At 43.9% G+C, this 20,990-nt stretch overlaps 1 protein-coding gene across 1 annotated transcript in view; it reads left to right on the forward strand.

Annotated features, from left to right (window-relative positions):
• Nucleotides 1-5,918, forward strand: part of EFL1 (elongation factor like GTPase 1) — a 114,195-nt gene extending 108,277 nt beyond the window's left edge. The window contains 1 exon segment of the mRNA XM_058427194.1: nucleotides 5,593-5,918. Within this exon segment, the coding sequence (XP_058283177.1) occupies nucleotides 5,593-5,781 (189 nt within the window). The 3' untranslated portion in view covers nucleotides 5,782-5,918.
• Nucleotides 5,919-20,990: the final 15,072 nt, after the last annotated feature.

The raw sequence follows: 20,990 nt of genomic DNA on the forward strand, positions 1-20,990 counted from the left end.
CTGCATTCCAGCCAATAAGAATAGGGATGAGGAAGAGTAAGATATACTCCTTCCCTTTAAGGACACAAACTGAATCTTGCACACATCACTTCACCCTCATGCCAATGTCCAAAACCAGTCATCTGACCACATCTAACAAGGCCCCACCTAAGAAGGAGGCTGGGAAATGTAGTCTTTAGGTCTATGGCCTATTGTCTGTTTTGATAAATAAAATTTGTTAGAATACAGCTGTACCCAATCATGTATGTATTTTCTATGGCTGCTTTTAAGCAGAGTAAAGTAGCTGTGATAGAAATAATATATGGCCTGCAAAGTCTAAGATATTTACTGTCTGGCTCTTTATAGGAAAAGTATGCCTCCACCTTCGGAATCTAGGTGGCTATATGCCTACCTGAAATATCTATTACCAAAGAAAGGTAGAGAATGGATATTTAGGGACAAATAATATAAAAACAGCAAGATTTTACCAAATAGGCAGTTTTTGTTACCTGAAAGCCTTGATGGTTATCCGTCTCCTTTATCCTTCAGAAATTTAAAAAATAAATCTTAAAATTGATCTTACACATGTAATACTTTTTAAAAAAAATATTACTTTCTGGCTTAGCTACATCTTGTTATTAAAAATAAGTCTCTCAAATAACTTGAGAGAAAAATATTCTCAAGAAAAGTTTTGCCCCAGTTTTGTACCATCCTCCTGCCACGTCCTTGCCACCTGTCATGGTCCTGTTCCCAAAAGCTTCAAATCTTTGAAATCTTAAAAACTACATTATAATTAAATGTCATTGATCTGATATTTTTTGGCTGTCTTGGTTTTTCCCCCATAGTTAGGTTTAGAAATAACACAGTTGTTGAGATATGGCTTCTCACTCCAAGGCACTTCTTTTCATTTGTATTCTACCACACCATATAATTTACAATCAAGAGCTTTTGAGAGAAAGTGCTTCAAAAAATAGAGAAAATAAAATTACAGGCATTTTTCCATGAGGAAACCTTTGAAGTCAGCAATCTCATAATTTCTCTTTCTATGTTTTACCCTTCTATGAAAAAGGAAGAAAAGGAGCTAATAACAGACACAGAAAGAAAAAATATTACCAACCAGTGCTGTTGTACATGTATGTCAGCATAACCTCAAGATTCATCGCTTATTACTGAGATTACCCTGAGGGGTGGGCTAAAGTTCATACCGGGTGAAGTGATTACAATAGCACCAAACAAGCTTATTTTGGACATGGTATTTTCCACCTGCCAGCAGTAATCATCATGAAAACTGGGCAAAAAATTGAAATGGAGCACCCAGAGCTTTTTCCTTCTAGGCTTTCTTTTCCCTTAATGCCTAGGGCAACAGTTCGCACTTGGTTGCCTTCTTATGATTAGAAAATGGCATCCCCTTCAGGCTGTTGAGTTGCAAAAATACATTCTCACTCCAGGCCAATGAATTCTGGGTGAGGCAGTGAGGAAAAAAAAAGAGCACCTTTTTCTTCAGTTTGCTATCAAGCCCCTCTCTGTGGCCTGGAGTGGCCTTTCTGTAGAGCACAAGCTGGACAACCATAAAAGGGTAGCCTTGTCTTTGCTCCACTAAGGAAGTTCAAAACCAGCCTCGAGCACTCGAGTGTTACTCCATCTCCCCTGTTCTCAGAGTTTGTTGGGCATGTTGAGGCAAGTGGCTTCAGGCTGTCCACACAGATGCAGGAGTAGTGAAGATGTCTTCATACAGTCATATGATATTGGGACTGTTAACATTCCATCCTTACAAATAGAAGAGCCCAGGTATAAATGGTTTGAAATAAGTTGCCCAAGATCGCACAGCTAGGCGAGTAGGGAACTGGCACTGAAGGGAGACTGCCTGGCTCCAGAGCCAGTGCAGTTAACCCTCACACCACGTTCACTCTGGCCTCAGTGCCTGCTCCTGGTTCAGTAAAGTGCCAACCCCCGACTCCTCACTCTCTGGGTTTGATTCCACACAGACTCACTTGGTTCTTCTCGCTCATTGCATTCTCTCTGCCTGTTTCCTCGAATATGAGGAACAGACACCACTCCTCTAATCCCGTGCTCCCCCCAGCAATGCAGAATAACCAATTCTGAAAACAGTTTGTGTTTCTTACGAATGTTGAGAATTTTACCTCCAGACAAAAGAGAATTATAACTTGTGGCCGGGTGTCTTAAAAAAAATTTGTTAAAAAAAAATTATAGGCCGGGCGCGGTGGCTCACGCTTGTAATCCCAGCACTTTGGGAGGCCGAGGCGGGCGGATCACGAGGTCAGGAGATCGAGACCACGGTGAAACCCCGTCTCTACTAAAAAAATACAAAAAATTAGCCGGGCGTGGTGGCGGGCACCTGTAGTCCCAGCTACTCGGAGAGGCTGAGGCAGGAGAATGGCGTGAACCTGGGAGGCGGAGCTTGCAGTGAGCCGAGATTGCGCCACTGCACTCCAGCCTGGGTGACAGAGCAAGACTCCGTCTCAAAAAAAAAAAAAAAAAAAAAAAAAAAAAAAAAAAATTATAATCGTTTTTTTCCATGAGAAGTTACCAAAAAATATGTACAAGGAGGTCCTCTGTGCCATTCACCCCTCCTCCCCCAATGTTAACATCTCTTACAGTACATTAACATTGATACACCCATAGCGCTTGTTCAGGTTTCACCAGTTATAATATATGCACTTGACTTAGCTAGTACCATTGTGCAATTTATGTTTGGATAAACTCAGTCTTCATGGCAGTCTGCAAACATGGCAAAGGGCAGGCTTTGGAGCCAGACAAATCTAGGATGTGCCAGGTGCTTTACCATATGACTTTCATATAATACCTTCTTCAGTCTTCACAACAACCCTGTATCAGTTGATAGATTATGAGTGTTTTCAGCTGCAAGAACCATAAGGCAGAATAGTAATTGTTTAAGCAACTAGGGCTGGTACCATGGCTCAGGGATACCATCAAAGATGCAGGCTCCCTTTCTTCTGTTCTGTATATTCATGGGAGTTTGTGTGTCTGTAGTGCTATAAAAATGTATCACATATGTAGCTTTATGTAATCAAGATACAGAATTGTTCCATCACCACAGGCTCCCTCATGCTCCCCCTACATAGCTACACCTACCCTCACCCTGGGTGGGTGGCTTTTGACCAGTCAGGCTGTTTTAAGTGGCAGCCACCTTCCCTCCCTTCCTCCTGCCCAGGCCCTGAGCCCATACTGACTCAGCCTGGCTGGTATCATGATGACATTGTTTGCTGGTGAATGATCTGGAATGAGCCTTGCTATCCTAGGCCCAGTGGCTAGTGAATCAGAATTGAGTCTCTGGGACTGTTGTGCCCACAAAATTATAGCACAAACCCTCTGACCCAGAAGAACCCCCTCAGATGGCCAAGTCCACAGGACTGAGCTTCCTCCCCACTCCTCCTCCTTACTGCAGTTTCTCGTCTAAATTCCATCCATTCGCCCTTGTCTGACACTCTGCCTACCCACCACCCCACCCAATTCCTGGACCTTGTCTCCTTTTCTGCCTGTTGTTGCCCAGCCTCTAACTGGGCTCCCACTTCAGAACACTGCTTAGACTTGCTGTCACCCACCAGAATTGTTACTCTAGTGCTGATAATGCCTCTGTGCCCCCCTGGCTGCTCTCACTTCTACTGTCTGCCCTTTCTTTCCTTCCAGGACTCTTTTCTAAAAGGATATTTCTAGTTCTTTTGTTGAGTGTCCATGAGAGGTAATATGTTTTAAAGTCTGTCCGACAGAGGCTTTTTTTGGTTCACTGATAATGGTTTATTTAACTAGATAAAGACATGTAGGCTCACACTGAGGCTCCTTAGCACTCTGAAGGACTTCATTGTGTCCCGGCAACTGCTGTTGCTGATGCGAAGCGTCTCGTTGGTCTGATTCATATTCTTCTCTAGATGATCTGGCTTTTCTCTCTGATTTTCTCTGTACCTGCCTCAGCACCAGGAAACAGGCAGCTGCTTTGTTTCCAACCTTTGTTCAAGAGCAAGAAGCACAGTTGTGGCTCACACCTCACATTCTATAGTGTCTAGTGGGTCAGAATCAAGCCTCATGAGATGGAGGTGCCCACAGATATCCAGCATTTCAACACTGTCGCAAGGGGTGGATTATTTTATTATCTTGGTCCAGACTCAGTGAGGTTTTTCCATCTGAAGACTCTCATCCTGTTCTCTGTTTTTTGGTTTTAGAACTCCTGTTAGATATACCCTGTACATACTTGATGGCTCTTGACTTTCCTTTCAGACTTTTTTTTTTAATCTCCATCTCTCTGTGCTGTATTCTGTATTCAGGGAAATTTCTTTAAGTCTGTCTTTTTAAAAATAATGTACTGAGGTGAAATTCATACAACATAAAATTGAACTTTTTTTTTTTTTTCTTTTGAGACAGAGTTTCTCTCTTGTTGCCCAGGCTGGAGTGCAATGATATGATCTCAGCTCGCTGCAACCTCCACCTCCCGGGTTCAAGAGATTCTCCTGCCTCAGCCTCCCAAGTAGCTGGGATTACAGGCATGCACCATCAAGCCTGGCTAATTTTTGGTATTTTTAGTAGAGACGGGGTTTCTCCATGTTGGTCAGGCTGGTCCCAAACTCCTGACCTTAGGTGATCCGCCTGCCTCCGCCTCCCCAAAAATTGAACATTTTAAAGTAAACATTTTGCTGCATTTTTTCCATTCACAATGTCATGTACCCACCACCTCCAGAAAAAAAAATTAAAAATTAGCTGGGCATGGTGGCATGCACCTGTAATCCTAGCTGCTTGGGAGGTCAAGGGAGGAGGATCACTTGAGACCAGGAGATTGAGGCTACAGTGAGCTATGATTGCACCACTGCACTGCAGCCTGGGCAACAGAGCAGAACTCTGTCTCTTAAATTAAAAAATATATGTAATAATAATAAGAGTATAGTTACATGTGTTGATCTTTGTTGAGGTTGAGGACAAAGGCAAAATATTGATGGCAAAGACATTAACATTCAGATATATCCTAGCAAAAATGAAAGCTTTTTAAAATTATATTATGAAAAATTAATAGTTTTCTTTCTTCCTTAGTGTTATGAACTGGCGCTATGAGCAAAGAATAATAATGTATGTTACAAGTTTTGTTGAATCTACTTACATTTGTTCACACCTCCCATGATTCTTCATACTTTTTTTTTTTTTTTTAAGTTGGAGCCTCACTCTCGCCCAGGCTGGAGTGCAACGGCATGATCTCAGCTCACTGCAACCTCCGCCTCCCGGGTTCAAGTGATTCTCCTGCCTCAGCCTCCCTAGTAGCTGGGACTACAGGCACATGACGCCCCACCCAGCTAATTTTTTTTTTTTTGTATTTTAGAAGAGACAGGGTTTCACCATGTCGCCCGGGCTGGTCTCGAACTTCTGAGCTCAGGCAATCCACCTGCCTTGGCTCCCAAAGTGCTAGGACTACAAGCGTGAGCCACCACGCCCTGCCTTTTCTTCATACTTATTACCATTCCTATCAAGCTTAGCTGTTCATTGCCTAACTTTTTTTCATTAGCTAAGACTATATGAATTGGGGAACTCAGTGAATAAGGTTTGAAATTAAAAATGCCTAACCTTGCACATTCTGTCATCTTCTTTTACAAGATCATTCCCAGTGACCCCTTCTGGGTGCCAACTACTGAGGAAGAATACTTGCACTTTGGGGAGAAGGCTGACTCTGAGAACCAAGCCCGGAAGTACATGAACGCGGTACGAAAGCGGAAGGGGCTTTATGTGGAAGAAAAGATTGTGGAGCATGCAGAAAAGCAGAGGACACTCAGCAAAAATAAGTAGCTACCTACTGCTGGTGGATTCTTTTCCTTATAGTGAATTAAAAAGTATCATCAAGGGTTTAATATTGGGAACATTTCTTTTTGCCACATTATCTCTGTTTATTCACTTTCAATAAAGTTGATCCATATAAATATTTTAAAGAGGATGTCAGAGAACATGTTTTCCAAGTGTGTTTTTAATTGGTTCTGGTTCAAGGCAAGAAGTTATAAATATTGCAGTGATGATTTATGACTGCCCTGTGTATAACCCCCAGCAGTAAGACATGTGGTCAGGGCTACCCGCTTGGTGATGGGGAGGTGATGTGCAGACCCACAGTGGGCAGTCTCCTCTGCACTGAGCAGCCACTCCGGGGCTCACACTGTCTCTGCCTGTCATCACAGTGTCATAATTCTGAGTACATCCTCCACATAAACATCACGTGTGAATTTCAGAGTGGAAACATTTCATATTTAATCAGTGAATCACAGCATTTTACATTGTTTGGAGAGACCACATACTTGAGAGAGCAGCTGCTTTTTAGTTAAACCAAGTCACTGTTACAGCTCATCCATCTTATGGTGATGTCTAGCAAAACAGTATCATGCTCAATAGTTAGCCTGTAAATCTTCTGCTTTTACACTCACTCATAAATTTTATCATTCCTATTTAAATCAGTGTTAATGAGAGTTATCCCTATACCTTTTGCTTTTTTTTTAAAAAAAAGGTAAATTTCTATAATTTTATTTGCTATTTAGTTTTAGCCTTACTTAGCTAATGTGCATGAGGTTATGGCTTTATTGTAAATATTTTTTCCAAATCTCAGTTGCCTCCTTCAGGATGATCTTCATTTAAGGAACAAATGCAGTTCAGACAAAAATAGATTTTAAATTTTTTGATGTTGCATAATAATTTTTATAGCCACTTAAAAGAAGGATTCCTTTTCATAGCATAAAATTATCAGATCAGACTTTGTTTTTGAAATACTTTAATGGGTTTTCTTAATAAACTAGGTCATTTTTAATACTAGTTGTAGACATTTTATCTTTAAATCTTCAGGGCCCTGGCATAGCTGGTCAAATCTAATTGGCCTAGACTTTGGGGAAAAGGTGGCTGGATAATTCACTGTCTGTTTAATTTCAACAGATAATAATATATGAGTTAGTTTAGGAGAGTTATATCATCTATTGGTTTATTTGAAAACTTTGATAACATAGGAAAAACTAGCACTTCGATTTATAGCATTTGTAAATAACATCATTCAAACTGCCAGATGTGCTATAAAATGTATACTTAGATCAGCAAATTTTGCATTTAATAGAGAAAAGAGGCATAACCCAGAAAAAGTTGGAGGAAAAGTTGCTCTTTCTGCAGTCTATTGGGCCCTGACAGATGTGCCAGTGTGGGGGAAGTGACATGTCGAGTTGATAGATTGTCTCTCTTCCTTCTCCATGTTTGAGGGAGATAATAATGAGCAGGAAAGTGGCCACAAAGAGGCAGACCAAGGGATAGAGCCAATCTACCATCTACATAATCTACCTTATTGTGTAATTCATGACGAGACCTCAGTCATTGAAACCCTGTCCCCTTCTGTGACAGCATAGTAAGACTGTGTTTTTACTGTGCCCAATGCCATGTCCAAACCCTAGCCTCTGTTTGTTGAATTCAGTAGAAGTCAACCAAAATGTTGTCAGTCCACAAGTAGAAGTGAGAGTGTTCCTGTTCTTACAGAGGGCTGGCTTTGTACACTCATTTATAGATAGGCTTCAGAGACAGTGAGGAAGGCTAGGTTGAGGAAGCCACAAAACCAGGGCACTCACTCCTGGAGAATTCTTTGCATTGAGGTCCAGAGGCAGCTATCCTTCTGCTCAGGGGACAGGCATAGGCAACACCAACATAATGCCTTTTCCCAGCCATCCCTGGAGTCAGTGGGTGAGGGGAGGAGAGGCTGGAAGGGCCTGGGCTCCAGCCCCCACTGGAGGACGAGCTGCAAGCAGCATGGAGAAGATCACGATTGCCCTCTGATTGGGAGGCTGTGAAGAGCCTGTTTTCCTGTGTCAGATTTTCCACAGACTGGAAGGGAAATTCCCTTCTATTGGGACTTTTGTGAAGAATGCCTGGCACCGGAGAGGGCAATTCTTCTGCCTCAACCTCCTGAGTAGCTGGGATTATAGGTGCGCACTACCATGCCCAGCTAATTTTTTATATTTTTAGTAGAGATGGGGTTTTACCATGCTATCCAGGCTGGTCTCGAACCCCAGATCAGGGACTTTTTATATGTACTTGATCCTCACACTTCTTGTACGAAACAGGGGTAAGGAAATTCATTAGAGCCTGGCGAAAGTTAAGTTCACAACCCACGGTCCCATTTTTCACTCCGTCATACCTCTTGGTAAGCTCTGCTGTAGTGCATCACACAAGGATTCCCATGATTATTGCCTGATACATGTTAGGATCAGAGAAGTTATCAGTAGACGCTGAATATTCACTATGGTAGAGGAGGACTTGGGGGCATCTTTATTTCTATTTCTGTGCCTTGAACTTAGATAGAGCTACCAATGTCCAAGGTACAAAATCATTATCTGGACTGACTCAGTTTTATTGACCAGTAAGTTTAGAAAAATAATGGAATTCAGAAATGAGGTTAACCTTTGTACTTGGAGCTGAGAATAGGGATCTGGATGTAAAAGATCTCTTTTCTTCTACCTTAGAACAGCCAAATAAGGCTCAGAGCTATGGCGAGCTTGTCCCAGGAGTCAAAGCCCTTCAGGTGAATAGATTATCAAATCTGGGAATTAGAAGGTCTTCCGTTGTCAAGTAGTCAAACTCTTCCTTTCTTATTAAGGCAAAGAACGTTATACACTTTCTGAGCTAGAAAAAAATTCATTAAAATAAAAACAAGAATTTATTTATTTATTTATTGAGACAAGGTCTCTCTCTGTTGCCCAGGCTTATTAAGGCAAAGAACATTATACACTTGCTGAGCTAGAAAAAAAAATCATTAAAATAAAAACAAGAATTTGTTTGTTTGTTTGTTTATTGAGACAAGGTCTCACTCTGTTGCCCAGGCTAGAGGGCAGTGGTGCCATCACAGCTTACTGCAGCCTAGACCTCCCAGGCTCAAGTGATCCTCTCATCTCAGCCTCCCTAGTAGCTGAGACTACAGGCGTACACCACCATAGCCGGCCAACTTTTATATTACTTGCAGAGACAGGGTTTTGCCATGTTGCCCAGGCTGGTCTCAAATGCCTGAGCTCGAGTGATCCGCCCACCTCAGTTTCCCAAAGTGCTGAGATTACAGGCATGAGCCACCGCACCTGGCCAAAGACAATAATTTAGATCAGCTTCTAAAAACAAGATTATGAATGTCAGCCTGAACGCATGAAACAGACCATGGAAGCACTAAGACCTTCTTTTGTTCCTGTTTTATGTATACAGAGCCTGCAACCCAGAGGGCATCTTCTAGTTTTAGGAATAAACAGTGGGAAGGTTTTCTACTCTGCGGCACATCTGTCTTGCAGGTCACAAGCAGAGCCATTTGCAGTAGCCTTTCGGGAGCCAAGGTAGCTCCTACCAAAGAAGAGGGGCGAGAGGGAGTGAGGGGGAGGAACAGAAATATAAGTTCCCCAGAAACACTAGAAAGGGCCTGGCCCTACCAACTTGGACATCCCTGGGCCAGAGGTGAGGCGCAGAGACTTGATCGTGAATAATGGGGATGGGATTTCTTACCAGCCACAGGTCCTCTGGGCCTTCTGGCCTTACTGAGGAAATTCCAGAGAGCCAGGCCATTGGATTCAGCCCCACAGGTCCTCCCTTGGTCCACCTCACCCTCACCACCCTCAAGGGCTGGGATTGTTTGGCTTGGGGAATTACATTTAGCCTGTGGGTTTTACACATCTCTGCCAAGTCTTTGGATCTGCCTATACCTAAGATTATTTTGTATGATTCAAGTTGATGGCAAAAAGGCGTTAACAGCTCTAATTCTCCTGTCTCAGATTTCACTGTGATCTCATCGAAAGAATCAACCTTTAATGTGCAGTTTTAAATGCCTTTTTACCTCAGCTGCAGCTTCTACATTTTTGCAGAATCAATGATCTTGAATTTTTATTTATTAATTTACAAATTCCACTATTTTCAAATTGTAGAATTTTTTCCAAAGAATTATTTCTGTTGTCCCTTTGAGGAAAACATTCCAGTTGAGCCACAAAGCCCTGATGTTGTACTGTATAGCAATGGGATCAGGTACAAGGAGGCAAGAGTTGAGAAGCCAGAGAGTCCTGGGTTCTGTCACTTCTAGCCAACGCAGGGCAACTCAATCTCTTTAAACCTTACATACCTCATATGTAAGGTGGGGGATAATTCCCCATATGTTAGGGGTTGTGGGGAGGAGTAACTGAAATAATCTGTGTTTGGACACAGTACCTGGTATATGGTGCCCAATATATTAAAAATAATTGTTGTTGCTATGTTTATTACAATTATTAGGCAGTGCCAATGCACTGAGAAGGTACATGAATTCAGACCAATTAAAGAATCAGTTAATCTAGTGTGGCAAAAATTCAAACCGCATATTTATTTTTCTCTAATGATGCCTTCCTGTCCAGCTGGTCTTGAACTGTCTAGGCCTGGGAAGGAGGATGGCCCACACTCTATTCCATTGCATTTCCTAGAGGTCAGATTTTACACTATAGTCAATGCCCTTGTCAGATTAGGAGCTGTCTGTCCCCAAGGCATAGCAAGTGGGACTGGCTACCTGAGGACCCCAAGGCAGTTGACTTTTGGACAGTGGCCCTGCTACTCAAAACAAAGCAAATAAGCCTGCCCACCCCATGCCAGTACACATACACACAGGGCTGCCAGCTGCCCTTCATTCATTCCTTGTGAATCCCCAACAGTCACTGGTGACAGCTGAAAGAGGAGCTTCTGGGGAGTGCTTAGCAGCACCATGTGGGCTTGACCTAGCAAGTGTTGAACAAGAAACAATTTCTTGTCTGCATGGCCCTCCCTGGCATTCTCAGTTCCTGAAACAACCCTGCCCCCAACTCCCTCCCTCCCTCCCCTCTGCTTCAGCAGCAGCACCCACGGCTACTCTGGTACTCAAGGTACCCATGGCTACCTTGCCTCAGACCTGGAAAGTTTAAACTCCACTGTGCTCCATTCTCACCTGTCTTCCCACAACTGCCAGCCCACCATTTCTCTCACCTTTTTACCCCCTTTTGGCTTCATTTTCTTTGCTCTTCATTCAGCCTGGACCCCAATACCAGTCTGTCCAAAGACTCACCAACACACTGATCTTCATCTTCCCCATCCAGCCACGCCCACTCAGCCATCTCCCCACACTGACTTTCTTGGAGGCACCTGTTGCCTTCATTGCCAGAGCCAAATCTTACTCTCAGTCCCCTGCCACCTCTTCAATACCTCTGCCACTGTGGCCTCTCCCTCCTTTCAAAGAGCAGGAGGGCCAGGGAGCCATAGAAGAGGCAGTTCATAGAAAGGTAGTAAGTGTGGGTGCTGTAGTCACTCAGGAACAGCCCTGAGGGCACCCACCACGTGGGACAGCACAGGCAGCCTGGTGCCCAGTGTATTGAGCCCAGCAGGAGGAACCTGATGAGCAGCATCCACAGGGATAGGAAAGGACCAGAGCCTTCTAGGAAGGTGACAGTGGGCTTCAAGGCTGAGGGGGTAAATCTGTACAGTGGATGAACAGCCCCTGCCCTGGCCTGATTGGACATTTAGAGGCAACCGATACATCAGAAATGGCTTTCAAAGCCTAGTCTAGAGGAGCTTGCCTCTGCACATGCCCACCCCACCCCCAAACTGAACAGTTCCCCCTGCAGGATGTCTGCTGCTATAGAGAAGAGAGGCAGTAAGAGGGGGACAAAGGCCAGGGAGCTGCCCTAGACCAGACTCCAAGGAACCAATGCCAAGTTGTACGAAGTCCATTGGCAAAGGACTTGAGAGGTGGGAGGGACATTTTGTTAAATAGGGACCCCTCGATACCTGTTGGATCCTAGGTTTGGGTTATTCATATCTACAGTAACTCTTAAGTTTTCTCCTGTGCAGTAGGCAGGAGGGGAGACCCTTTGGAAACAGCACCCTGCTTTGCTTTCGGGAAATCACATCATCTACTCAGTCCATGAGGTTTGCGTGGTTTTGACCATACCACACCTGCATATGATCCAGGCTTGGACAGTCATTCAAGTCCCTTGGCCTCAAAGGAATGGACATGTGACCCAAGATGGTCCAGCGAGTGTCAGCCTCAGGGCTTTTGGGAAAGAAGCACCACAGTTTCGGTTTTTTGGTTTTTTTTTGTTTTTGTTTTTGTTTTCTTTGAGAAGGAGTCTCGCTCTGTCACCCAGGCTGGAGTGCAATGGTGCAGTCTCGGCTCATTGCAAACTCTGCCCCCCGGGTTCAAGTGATTCTCCTGCCTCAGCCTCCCGAGTAGCTGGGACTACAGGCGCCTGCCACCACACCCAGCTCATTTTTGTATTTTTAGTAGAGATAGGGTTTCACCATGTTGGCCAGGGTGGTCTTGAACTCCTGACCTCAGGTGAACTCCCCGCCTAGGCCTCCAAAGTGCTGGGATTACAGGCATGAGCCACTGCACCCAGCTGTACCACAGTTTTTTATTAAAACTGCTATGTCAGTAAAAACACCTGGGCTGCTGGCAGCCATCTTTGTCACATGACATGGTCCTACTAGAGAAGGAAGCTAGCATAGGAAAGTAGAGCTGAGAGATGAGGAGGGACCAGTTTCTGATAGCATTGTTTTGAGCATCTGAATTCTGTACCTTACCTCTGGACTTTTAGTTTCATGAGACAATAAGTTCCCCTTTTGTTTGTTTAAATCCATTTGAGTTGAGTGTCCATCACAAGTAATGAAGATTCTTGACCAATATAACACCTTTGATCATGCCACCTGTCTGCCCAAAAATGTCTGGTGGTTCATTGTCCCCAGACCCTTGTCCTTCTCCTCTTCATCTTTCAAAATCTGTCTCTAGTGTGATCTTCATTAGGATGTCACCTTCCCTGTGGCTAACCAAACTTGAGCTTATCTTTATCTGAAGCCCATATTATTTTTATCTATTTTATGGTATGATAAGTGTAGTAGTGATTTGTGTACGGATCTTACCCCATCTACTTATTTGAAAGCCCCTTGAGCGTAAAGATTTTCCTACCATTCTGTGCCTTACTCAGCAAATCCTAGCAGAAGTGTAGTGACTAGGCTACGAATATACATGTAGTCAGGTAAAAACCACATCAAAAACACGGGTCTCCTGGCTCCCATTCCAGTGTTTCTCCCAGTATGTCACGCTTACTGAGGGAAAAGTCTTAGTGTGGACAAGTTATAAAGCAGGGTTCTCAAAGTGCAATCCCCTGACCAGCAGCATCGGCACCATCTGGGAGCCTGTGAGTCATGCAGATTCTCAGCCTTCACCTCAGACCTCCCGAATCAAATTCTGGGTGTGGGCCCAGCAAGCTGTGTTTTAACAAGCCCTCCAAGTAACTCTGACACATGCTCCAGTCTGAGAACCACTGCTGAGATTTCAGTTGACATTTAAATAATATATTTCCTTTTTGAAATGTTTAACTACTTCGTGATTTACAGATAAAAATGCACACTATTCATCTTGAGTCTCATGTTAAGTAAAATTTGCAAGGCATCATTTGGGTAATTAATTTTCTTCCACTTCACAGTAGATATAGAAATTCTTAAGTCTTTCTGAATGTATACACGGTTATTTTAGGATTGGGATTCTCAAACTAAAGGTGAGAGAACTCACAAAAAAAAATCTATTTAATTTTTTAAAGAGCATCCATATAGTGTTCATTCTGGGCAGAATGTTGATGGACAGAGGAAGGAGCTGTTTGCCTTTCAAACCCAGTAGGGACCAGAAAGGGAGGAACGGAGTGTCTTTACCAGCTCAGAGATCTGGGGCACTTATAAAAGTACTTTTAAGGAGAAAGGATTGGATCAAACAGAAAAGGTTGTTTGAACATCAGATTTAGATGTTTCCTTTTTTATTCGCCCTAATTCAAAAAAAAAAAAGTGACCTTATGAGCTGTCTAGTTGTGAGTTTTTATACCCCCCTCCCTTCTTTTATCTTTTTTTTTTTTTTAAGAAAATATGTGGAAAAATCAGTGCTGGGAGAATTTTTCTGTCATGTGTTTCATGTGAGATCATTGAAAATACACACTTCATTTCATATACTTTTTCTTTCAAAGGCATTTTCTTTTATTCAAACAACTTCACTTTTGAGAATGTCAATTACAGGTGAATTCATTTGGCTGTTTTCAGAGGCTTTGAAGTATTTTTCTTTAATTGCCAATCCCACCCCCAGTTCTTCCAAATTAATCGGATTTAGCATTTGGAGTGGAGTTTGATACAGAAAAAGTGGTGATCACTGGTCAACTCTTTCTCTGAAAAAGGCAGAAGTACTGTCAAATCTGAGACCTCCTGGTCTCTAGGCTTGTCTCTTTGAGAGCTGATTTCCTCCCCTGAAAAGGTTAAGATTTCCTAAGTAATGTGCAAGGAGCCCTACGCGTATGTAACCTGAATTTGCCAGTCTGACAAGATCACTGGCCTAATGGCCCTGTTAATGTAGGACCTCCAGCCCCTTCCTGCCACTCCCAAATATTCCAGGGGGCTCCCGAGGGTGTCTCACATAGGCTCATGATCAAATCTGCTTTCTCTGGGCACTGTTCTAAAGGGGCACCACTGCTCCTACCCCTCGCCAACCTGTGGCTTCTTCACTATTTCTCACCTGCACCCCAGTCCCTACCAGCTTTTGCTATCCCATGCTGCTGCCAGAGCTGTGGAAATGGACTTTTTTTTTTTGTCTTTTCCCCTTTGCATTATATTGGTGAAGTCTCAAGGCAGTGGGCCCTGTGTTGCAAGGATTTATGGAGTTTTGGGTGAATTGGCGTCTTGGCACCCGCTCTCTATTTGAATCCAGAGAGGTGTCCTTACAGGCCAACTTGGGACAGATTCAAATAGTATCATCAGCTATACTCAAAATTATTGACCCCTTCTGTTACTCAACCAATTGTTTGCCACCCTCTCATTGTATCTGTTTCTCCCAGAAGGTTCCTCAGAATCCCCAACAAATAGACTTTTTTAGGTCCTGTCCCACCAACCCATCAGGCAAGCCCAAGCAAGCCTGCACCTCGGCAATAAACAACCTGAGGCCTCCTAAACCCGTGCGGCTCAAATTTGGCTGCAGATTTGAATGACCTGTGGAGCTTTAAAAATCACTGATGCCTGGATTTTACTGCCAGAATTTCTGATTTAATGAGTTTTTGGATATGGCCTGGGCATCAAGAGATTAAGAGCTCCACAGGTAACTCTAATGTGGACCAACTTGGAGAACCACTGCCCTAAGTACATGTCCTCTCATTTATCACAACCATCCCACTAAGTGGCCGCTGTTTATTATCCAATCTCCAGAAATTGAAGCCCAAAGAGATGGAGTTACCTTTCCTAGGGTCACACAACCTAGTAAGTAGAGAAATATGTCACTTAGAACTCTGTTCAACTGCATAGAAAAAAACCCAAGTAAGAGTCTTCAGCAAGATGTTTGTTCCTCTCACATAAGAGAAATCTGGCAGAGGCTGTTCAAAACTGGTAGAGTGACCGACTACACGGTCATCAGGGACCCAGGTTCTTTCTGTCTTTCTGATACACTGCCCTACAGAGGGCTTCCATCCTCAAGTTTGCTCGTGATTTGTGGTGGCTACTGGAGCCCTCAACTTTACTTCCATATTTTGGGTAGGAAGGGCAAAAAGGCTGTCTTCAGCTGAGGCAACCCTTGTAAAGTCTTCCAGAAGCCCCACCAACAACTTTAATTGACGTTCCATTAGCTGCCCAGGTTAGGGTGGGCAAGGTAGGTTGGGAAACATGTCCATTTTAGAGTTCATTAGAGGGGAGAAGGGCAGCATGGTCATTAGCTAACCAGCAGTCTTTGCCCCACTGAGCCCGGTTGCTAACTCAGATCTGACTCTGTCCAGGCTCTTCAAAATCAGTTACTAGGATTTAATGAGACAAATTAACATTTTAAAATAGCAGCTTGTAGAAAGTGTATTTGGGGATCACGCTCTTGGTTTCATATTTGCTCTATGCAGTGCCCTGAAAAGTTTAGTCTGGTTCACTTGTAATGATCAAAATATTTTCAGACCTGCAACTTTAACCGTTAAAAGGAATCTCAATTTCCAAAGCAAATATAAGATAGGAGTTTTGGCATCTGTTCTGAACAGCTTAATCTGGCTCCTTGCTGTATCTGTAGCTCCTTCTAAGGAGACCACCCCCACCAACTGTTATTATTTTTTATAATATGGTGGTAGCATTGGCTAAATGTCCATCGAGTCCATCCATAGGAAGCAGCAGGGTGAGGATTAAGAACTGGACATGATATCAAGGGAGCTAGAGAGGAGCTGGACATTGTTGGCAACTGTAGGCTCTGACTCTGACAAGCAGCATTGGGAAGAGGCCCTGCCCAATTCGGTAATATGTGTTAAAATGTAAGATAGTCATATGCTTTAACCTAGCCATCTTTTTAGCAATCTCTCCTACAAAACCATGTACACAACACAAATATATCCAAACCAGGCTGTGTATATTAGCCCCCAAATGGAAAAATTCTGATGTCTCTCAGTGGAGAATTGCTTAAACTATGATACATTTGAACAGTGGATCACTAATAGCCATCAGAAAGATGGAAGATCTCTACTTAATGATACAGAATTTAAAGATATATTGAAATGTAAAAAGCCAAGTTACAAACTATATTTTCTTTGAATTCATTTTTATTATGTATTTATAATATATGCACATATTGTTAAATGCTTAGAAGCTGGGTGCAGTGGTGCATGCCTACAGTCCCAGCTACTCAGGAGACTGTGGTAGGAGGATCACCTGAGGCCTGGAGTTTGAGGCTGGTTGTGTGCCTATGATCACACCTGGGAATAGCCACAGCACTCTAGCCTGGGCAACATAGTGAGACCCCACCTCTAAAAAATAATAAATAAGTAAATGCCTAGAAAAACTCTGAAGATATATTCACAAACCTGTTGAATTTATCAACTGTGGGTTTAATTAGGAAGCACTTTTTCTTTCTACATAATTTTTTTCTATACAGTTTTACTTTTGCACATCCAACATGTATTACTTTGGTAATCAGAATCATATAGTCGTGCATCACTTAATAATGGGGATACAGCCAGGTGCGGTGGCTCACGCCTGTAATCCCAGCACTTTGGGAGGCCGAGGTGGGTGGATCATGAGGTCAGGAGATGGAGACCATCCTGGCTAATACAGGGAAACTCCGTCTCTACTAAAAATACAAAAAATTAGCCGGGCGTTGTGGTGGGCAGGTGCCTGTAGTCCTAGCTACTCAAGAGGCTGAGGCAGGAGAATGGCTCAAACCCGGGAGGCAGAGCTTGCAGTGAGCCGAGATCACGCCACTGCACTCCAGCCTGGGCAACAGAGCGAGACTCCATCTCAAAAAAAAAATTAAAAATAAAAATAAAAAAATAATGGGGATACATTCTGAGAAATGCGTCCTTAGGTAATTTCATCATTGTATAAACATCATAGCATGTACTTAGACAAACCTTGATGGTATAGCCTGCTATACACCTAGGCTATATGGTGTGGCCCATTGCTCCTAGGCACAAACCTGTACAGCATGTTACTGTACTGAATACTGTAGGCAGTTATAACACAAAGGTAAGTATTTGTGAATCTAAACATAGACAAGGTAATGTATTGGACTGTGATGTTATAATGGCTATGGCATCACTAGGTGACAGGGATTTTTTAGCTCCATTATGATCTCATGGGACTACCATTGTGTATATACACTTCATTGTTGACCAAAACGTCATTATGCAGCACATGACTATATAAGATAAAATAATAATGTAGGCCGGGCGCGGTGGCTCACGCTTGTAATCCCAGCACTTTGGGAGGCCGAGGCGGGCGGATCACGAGGTCAGGAGATCGAGACCACGGTGAAACCCCGTCTCTACTAAAAATACAAAAAAAAAAAAAAAAAAATTAGCCGAGCGTGGTGGCGGGCGCCTGTAGTCCCAGCTACTCGGAGAGGCTGAGGCAGGAGAATGGCGCGAACCCGGGAGGCAGAGCTTGCAGTGAGCCGAGATTGTGCCACTGCACTCCAGCCTGGGCGACAGAGCCAGACTCCGTCTCAAAAAGTAATAATAATAATAATAATAATAATAATATTAATGTAGTCCCGCACCATCAGTTATGGATCCTACCAACCAGCAGCTGAGGGGGTTGTGTGCACGGGCGTCTGCATGTGAAATAGGCTGTGGTAGGTAGGGACATTGTTGGAGCTGCATCAAGAGGAAGAAGGCCTTGAGAGCCTGGCAAGCAAACAGTTGAATGTCCTGGGTAGGCCAGCACAATGCCAGCCAGGCCTTCAGGCAGGTCAGTCACGGTGCCTGGGAACCCTCACAGACAGAACATCCCAGTTGCCTATATCACCTGCTGCCCTTCCAAGGGAATCTGTGGCCCCCCTCTGCAGCCTCTGCTGGGGTTGGGAGCCCCAGGGTTCTCCTGGCATGGGAGTGGTTGCATTCTGAGCCACAGGATTGTGCCACAAGTAAAAAGACCAAGGAAAGCTGATGACAGGCCCTGGCCATGTTTCCCGGGAATTGGAATGGGGAAGCCTAGTGATAATTAGCCAGTTGGAAGACAGAAAGGGGGAGAAAAGAGAAGCGCCCCCAGGAGAGGCGGAGGTGGAGAGAGTTGTTAAATCACTAGACTGAAGCCGTGTGCTCAGCTCCTGCTACTGAGTCCTCTGGCCTCCTTTAACCCTAAACATGTTTCACTTTCGCCTCCCAGCAACTTGGTCATGCTGCACTCCCAATCCTGGCGCCTGGTGACTCTTCTTCCCCTAGGTTTCCAGGACGCCTGGGTGCACAGACAAGACCCTGTCGTCCTCGTTTCCCTGTGTCAACTTAAGCTACCTCCACCCCCTTCCATGTGGAAAGCTAAGTGACGTCTGCTCTTTCCTAAAATGGACACACATGGAGGCTACCTAGTTCTGGGCCATTCTGATTGACTTAGCCAAAGTGCTTTCTCCAGAAGAAACCTAACATGGATGTTCCAACGTAAAAGTTGTCAAAGTGGAATTGCCCTGTTTCACGACCCTCAAACCTGGGCCCAAAAGTAGTCGGCTGCTCCTGGTGGCATCCATGGAACCCCTAGGGGGTCTGTGGAGCACATCTGAAAATCAACAGCTGTAGATCCCGACTGGATGACACCCTCAGCGTCTCCCTGGAACGCACCATCTCCTTTCCTGGTTTCCGAGAATCACATACATGCACACTATATCCAGTTCCACTGTCACCAGCTGTAGGATTCAAGCAGCCAGTTTAGTTGGCTGCTGACTCCTCATCAAGCTCTCTGCATCTGCAAGAATGAGGGTAATTAAGGTGCCTTGCATGCATGTGCCCCAGATCCCAAGGTCTTCTCTAGAAAGAGAACTTGGGCAGACACTTTGATGCAATAATAAAGTCCTAGGCCAGGGGTTCTCCAAAGACGCTGGAGTCTCCTGATCAGCAGCCTCAGCATAACCTGACAGCTGGTCAGAAAGGCATAGTCTCAGCCCCACCTCAGACCTAACAAGTCAGAAACTGGGGACAGGCCGGCCATCTCTCTTGCTGATTCTCATGAGCTCATCTGGGATTTGCCTTTCAGATCTGTCTCTTGGCCCAACCTTCCATGAACTCGTTGCAGGCTGCAAGCACACACTGAAAAGCTATCTTACAAAATCTCTGAGCCCCTGGGAGATGAGACAGTGAAGTTTCCTTCCTCTAATACAAAGGGCAGCCCAAGAGAGAGTAGAAGCCACCTCTTCCACGCCTGCCCAGAGCACAGCTTGGCCTCAACACACCATGTGCTCTAGAGAACACAGCTCCATTTTTATACCTTGAGGGACTCACCTCTAAGATACTGTGAGAGAACTGAGCAAAAATCATGGCCCCCTTTCCAAGAACTAAAGGTCATGAAATAGCAGATGGGCAGGAGGCAGAGGGATGGGATTCCTTCTGCTTCCCCCTGATAGTGTGGCCTGGCAAAGTTCAGCTTACACAAATGGTACACTTTCCAAATCTTACCACTTTGGGAAAAATACACACACACACACACACACACACAATTCTCTCATTAAATGTAGAGACCTGGCCAGGCACGGTGGCTCACGCCTGTAATCCCAACACTTTGGGAGGCCGAGGCAGGCAGAATCACTTGAGGTGATCTAGGCAACAAAAGTTAAACTCCATCTCAAAAAAATTAAAAAAAATAAAACATAGTGACCCTTGGTTACCTTCCCTCTGAATTTTAACATTACTTATGTAGAAGAAATATAGATCTTAGAGAACTGATACCCTCACACAGTTTTGGCAGGGACAGAGATGAAAAGAGCACGCTGATGTTACCTAATATTATAGAGAGTCTTTCTGAGATATGTGCCTGTCTCACACAAAGTGTATTTACTCTGCCACATTATGATTCAGCTCTTTTATGATAAGACTGGTAGTATTGATAATAAATATTATTTTTGAGCTCCTACCCTATGCCCTATACCATTCTAAGCACTTTATTTTTTACATGGATTGCCTCTGTTAAATGTCACCACAACTCCCAGATAACCTCTTCTGATAGATGGGAAAACCAAAGCACAGATTGGTTCATAAACTTGCTCACACAGCTAGCATCAGAGAGACCTGGGATGTCTCATCATTTATGTTCTTGTATCAAAGAGGGCCCTTGTGAGCCTCTCAGTTGCCCGATCCTAACACTCGTCAATTGAATCTACTCCCCAGTGTTCCAAGGAATGGATGTCATGAACCATGGCAGGTGGCATGGATGCTGGAATCCAGAGTGGTCCAGGTGAGGCCTCAGCCATATGCAGCCTGGCCTCAGACTTTGCCTCCCCATAAGTTAGGATGTTGGGGCTGCCATCTTTCACCAAATAGGAAAATGTTTGATCAAATCTTTCTATAATTACAAATTCTTGTTCTCACCTGGAAAACACACAGACACAGAGGGGCAAGCATTATTGATTATTTGACTATTGGTTTTTCTCTCCTTATCTTTATCTATAAAGTTGAACTTTTAAAATTGGGGTAGAAAGTAATTATTCCTCCTTGAATTCACTCTGTTTTTAATTTGGTTCTCTAAGATTTTGGCTGCACCCATGGTCAAGG

Source organism: Hylobates moloch, unplaced genomic scaffold, assembly GCF_009828535.3.
Source record: "Hylobates moloch isolate HMO894 unplaced genomic scaffold, HMol_V3 SCAFFOLD_14, whole genome shotgun sequence".
Classification (NCBI taxonomy): domain Eukaryota; kingdom Metazoa; phylum Chordata; class Mammalia; order Primates; family Hylobatidae; genus Hylobates; species Hylobates moloch.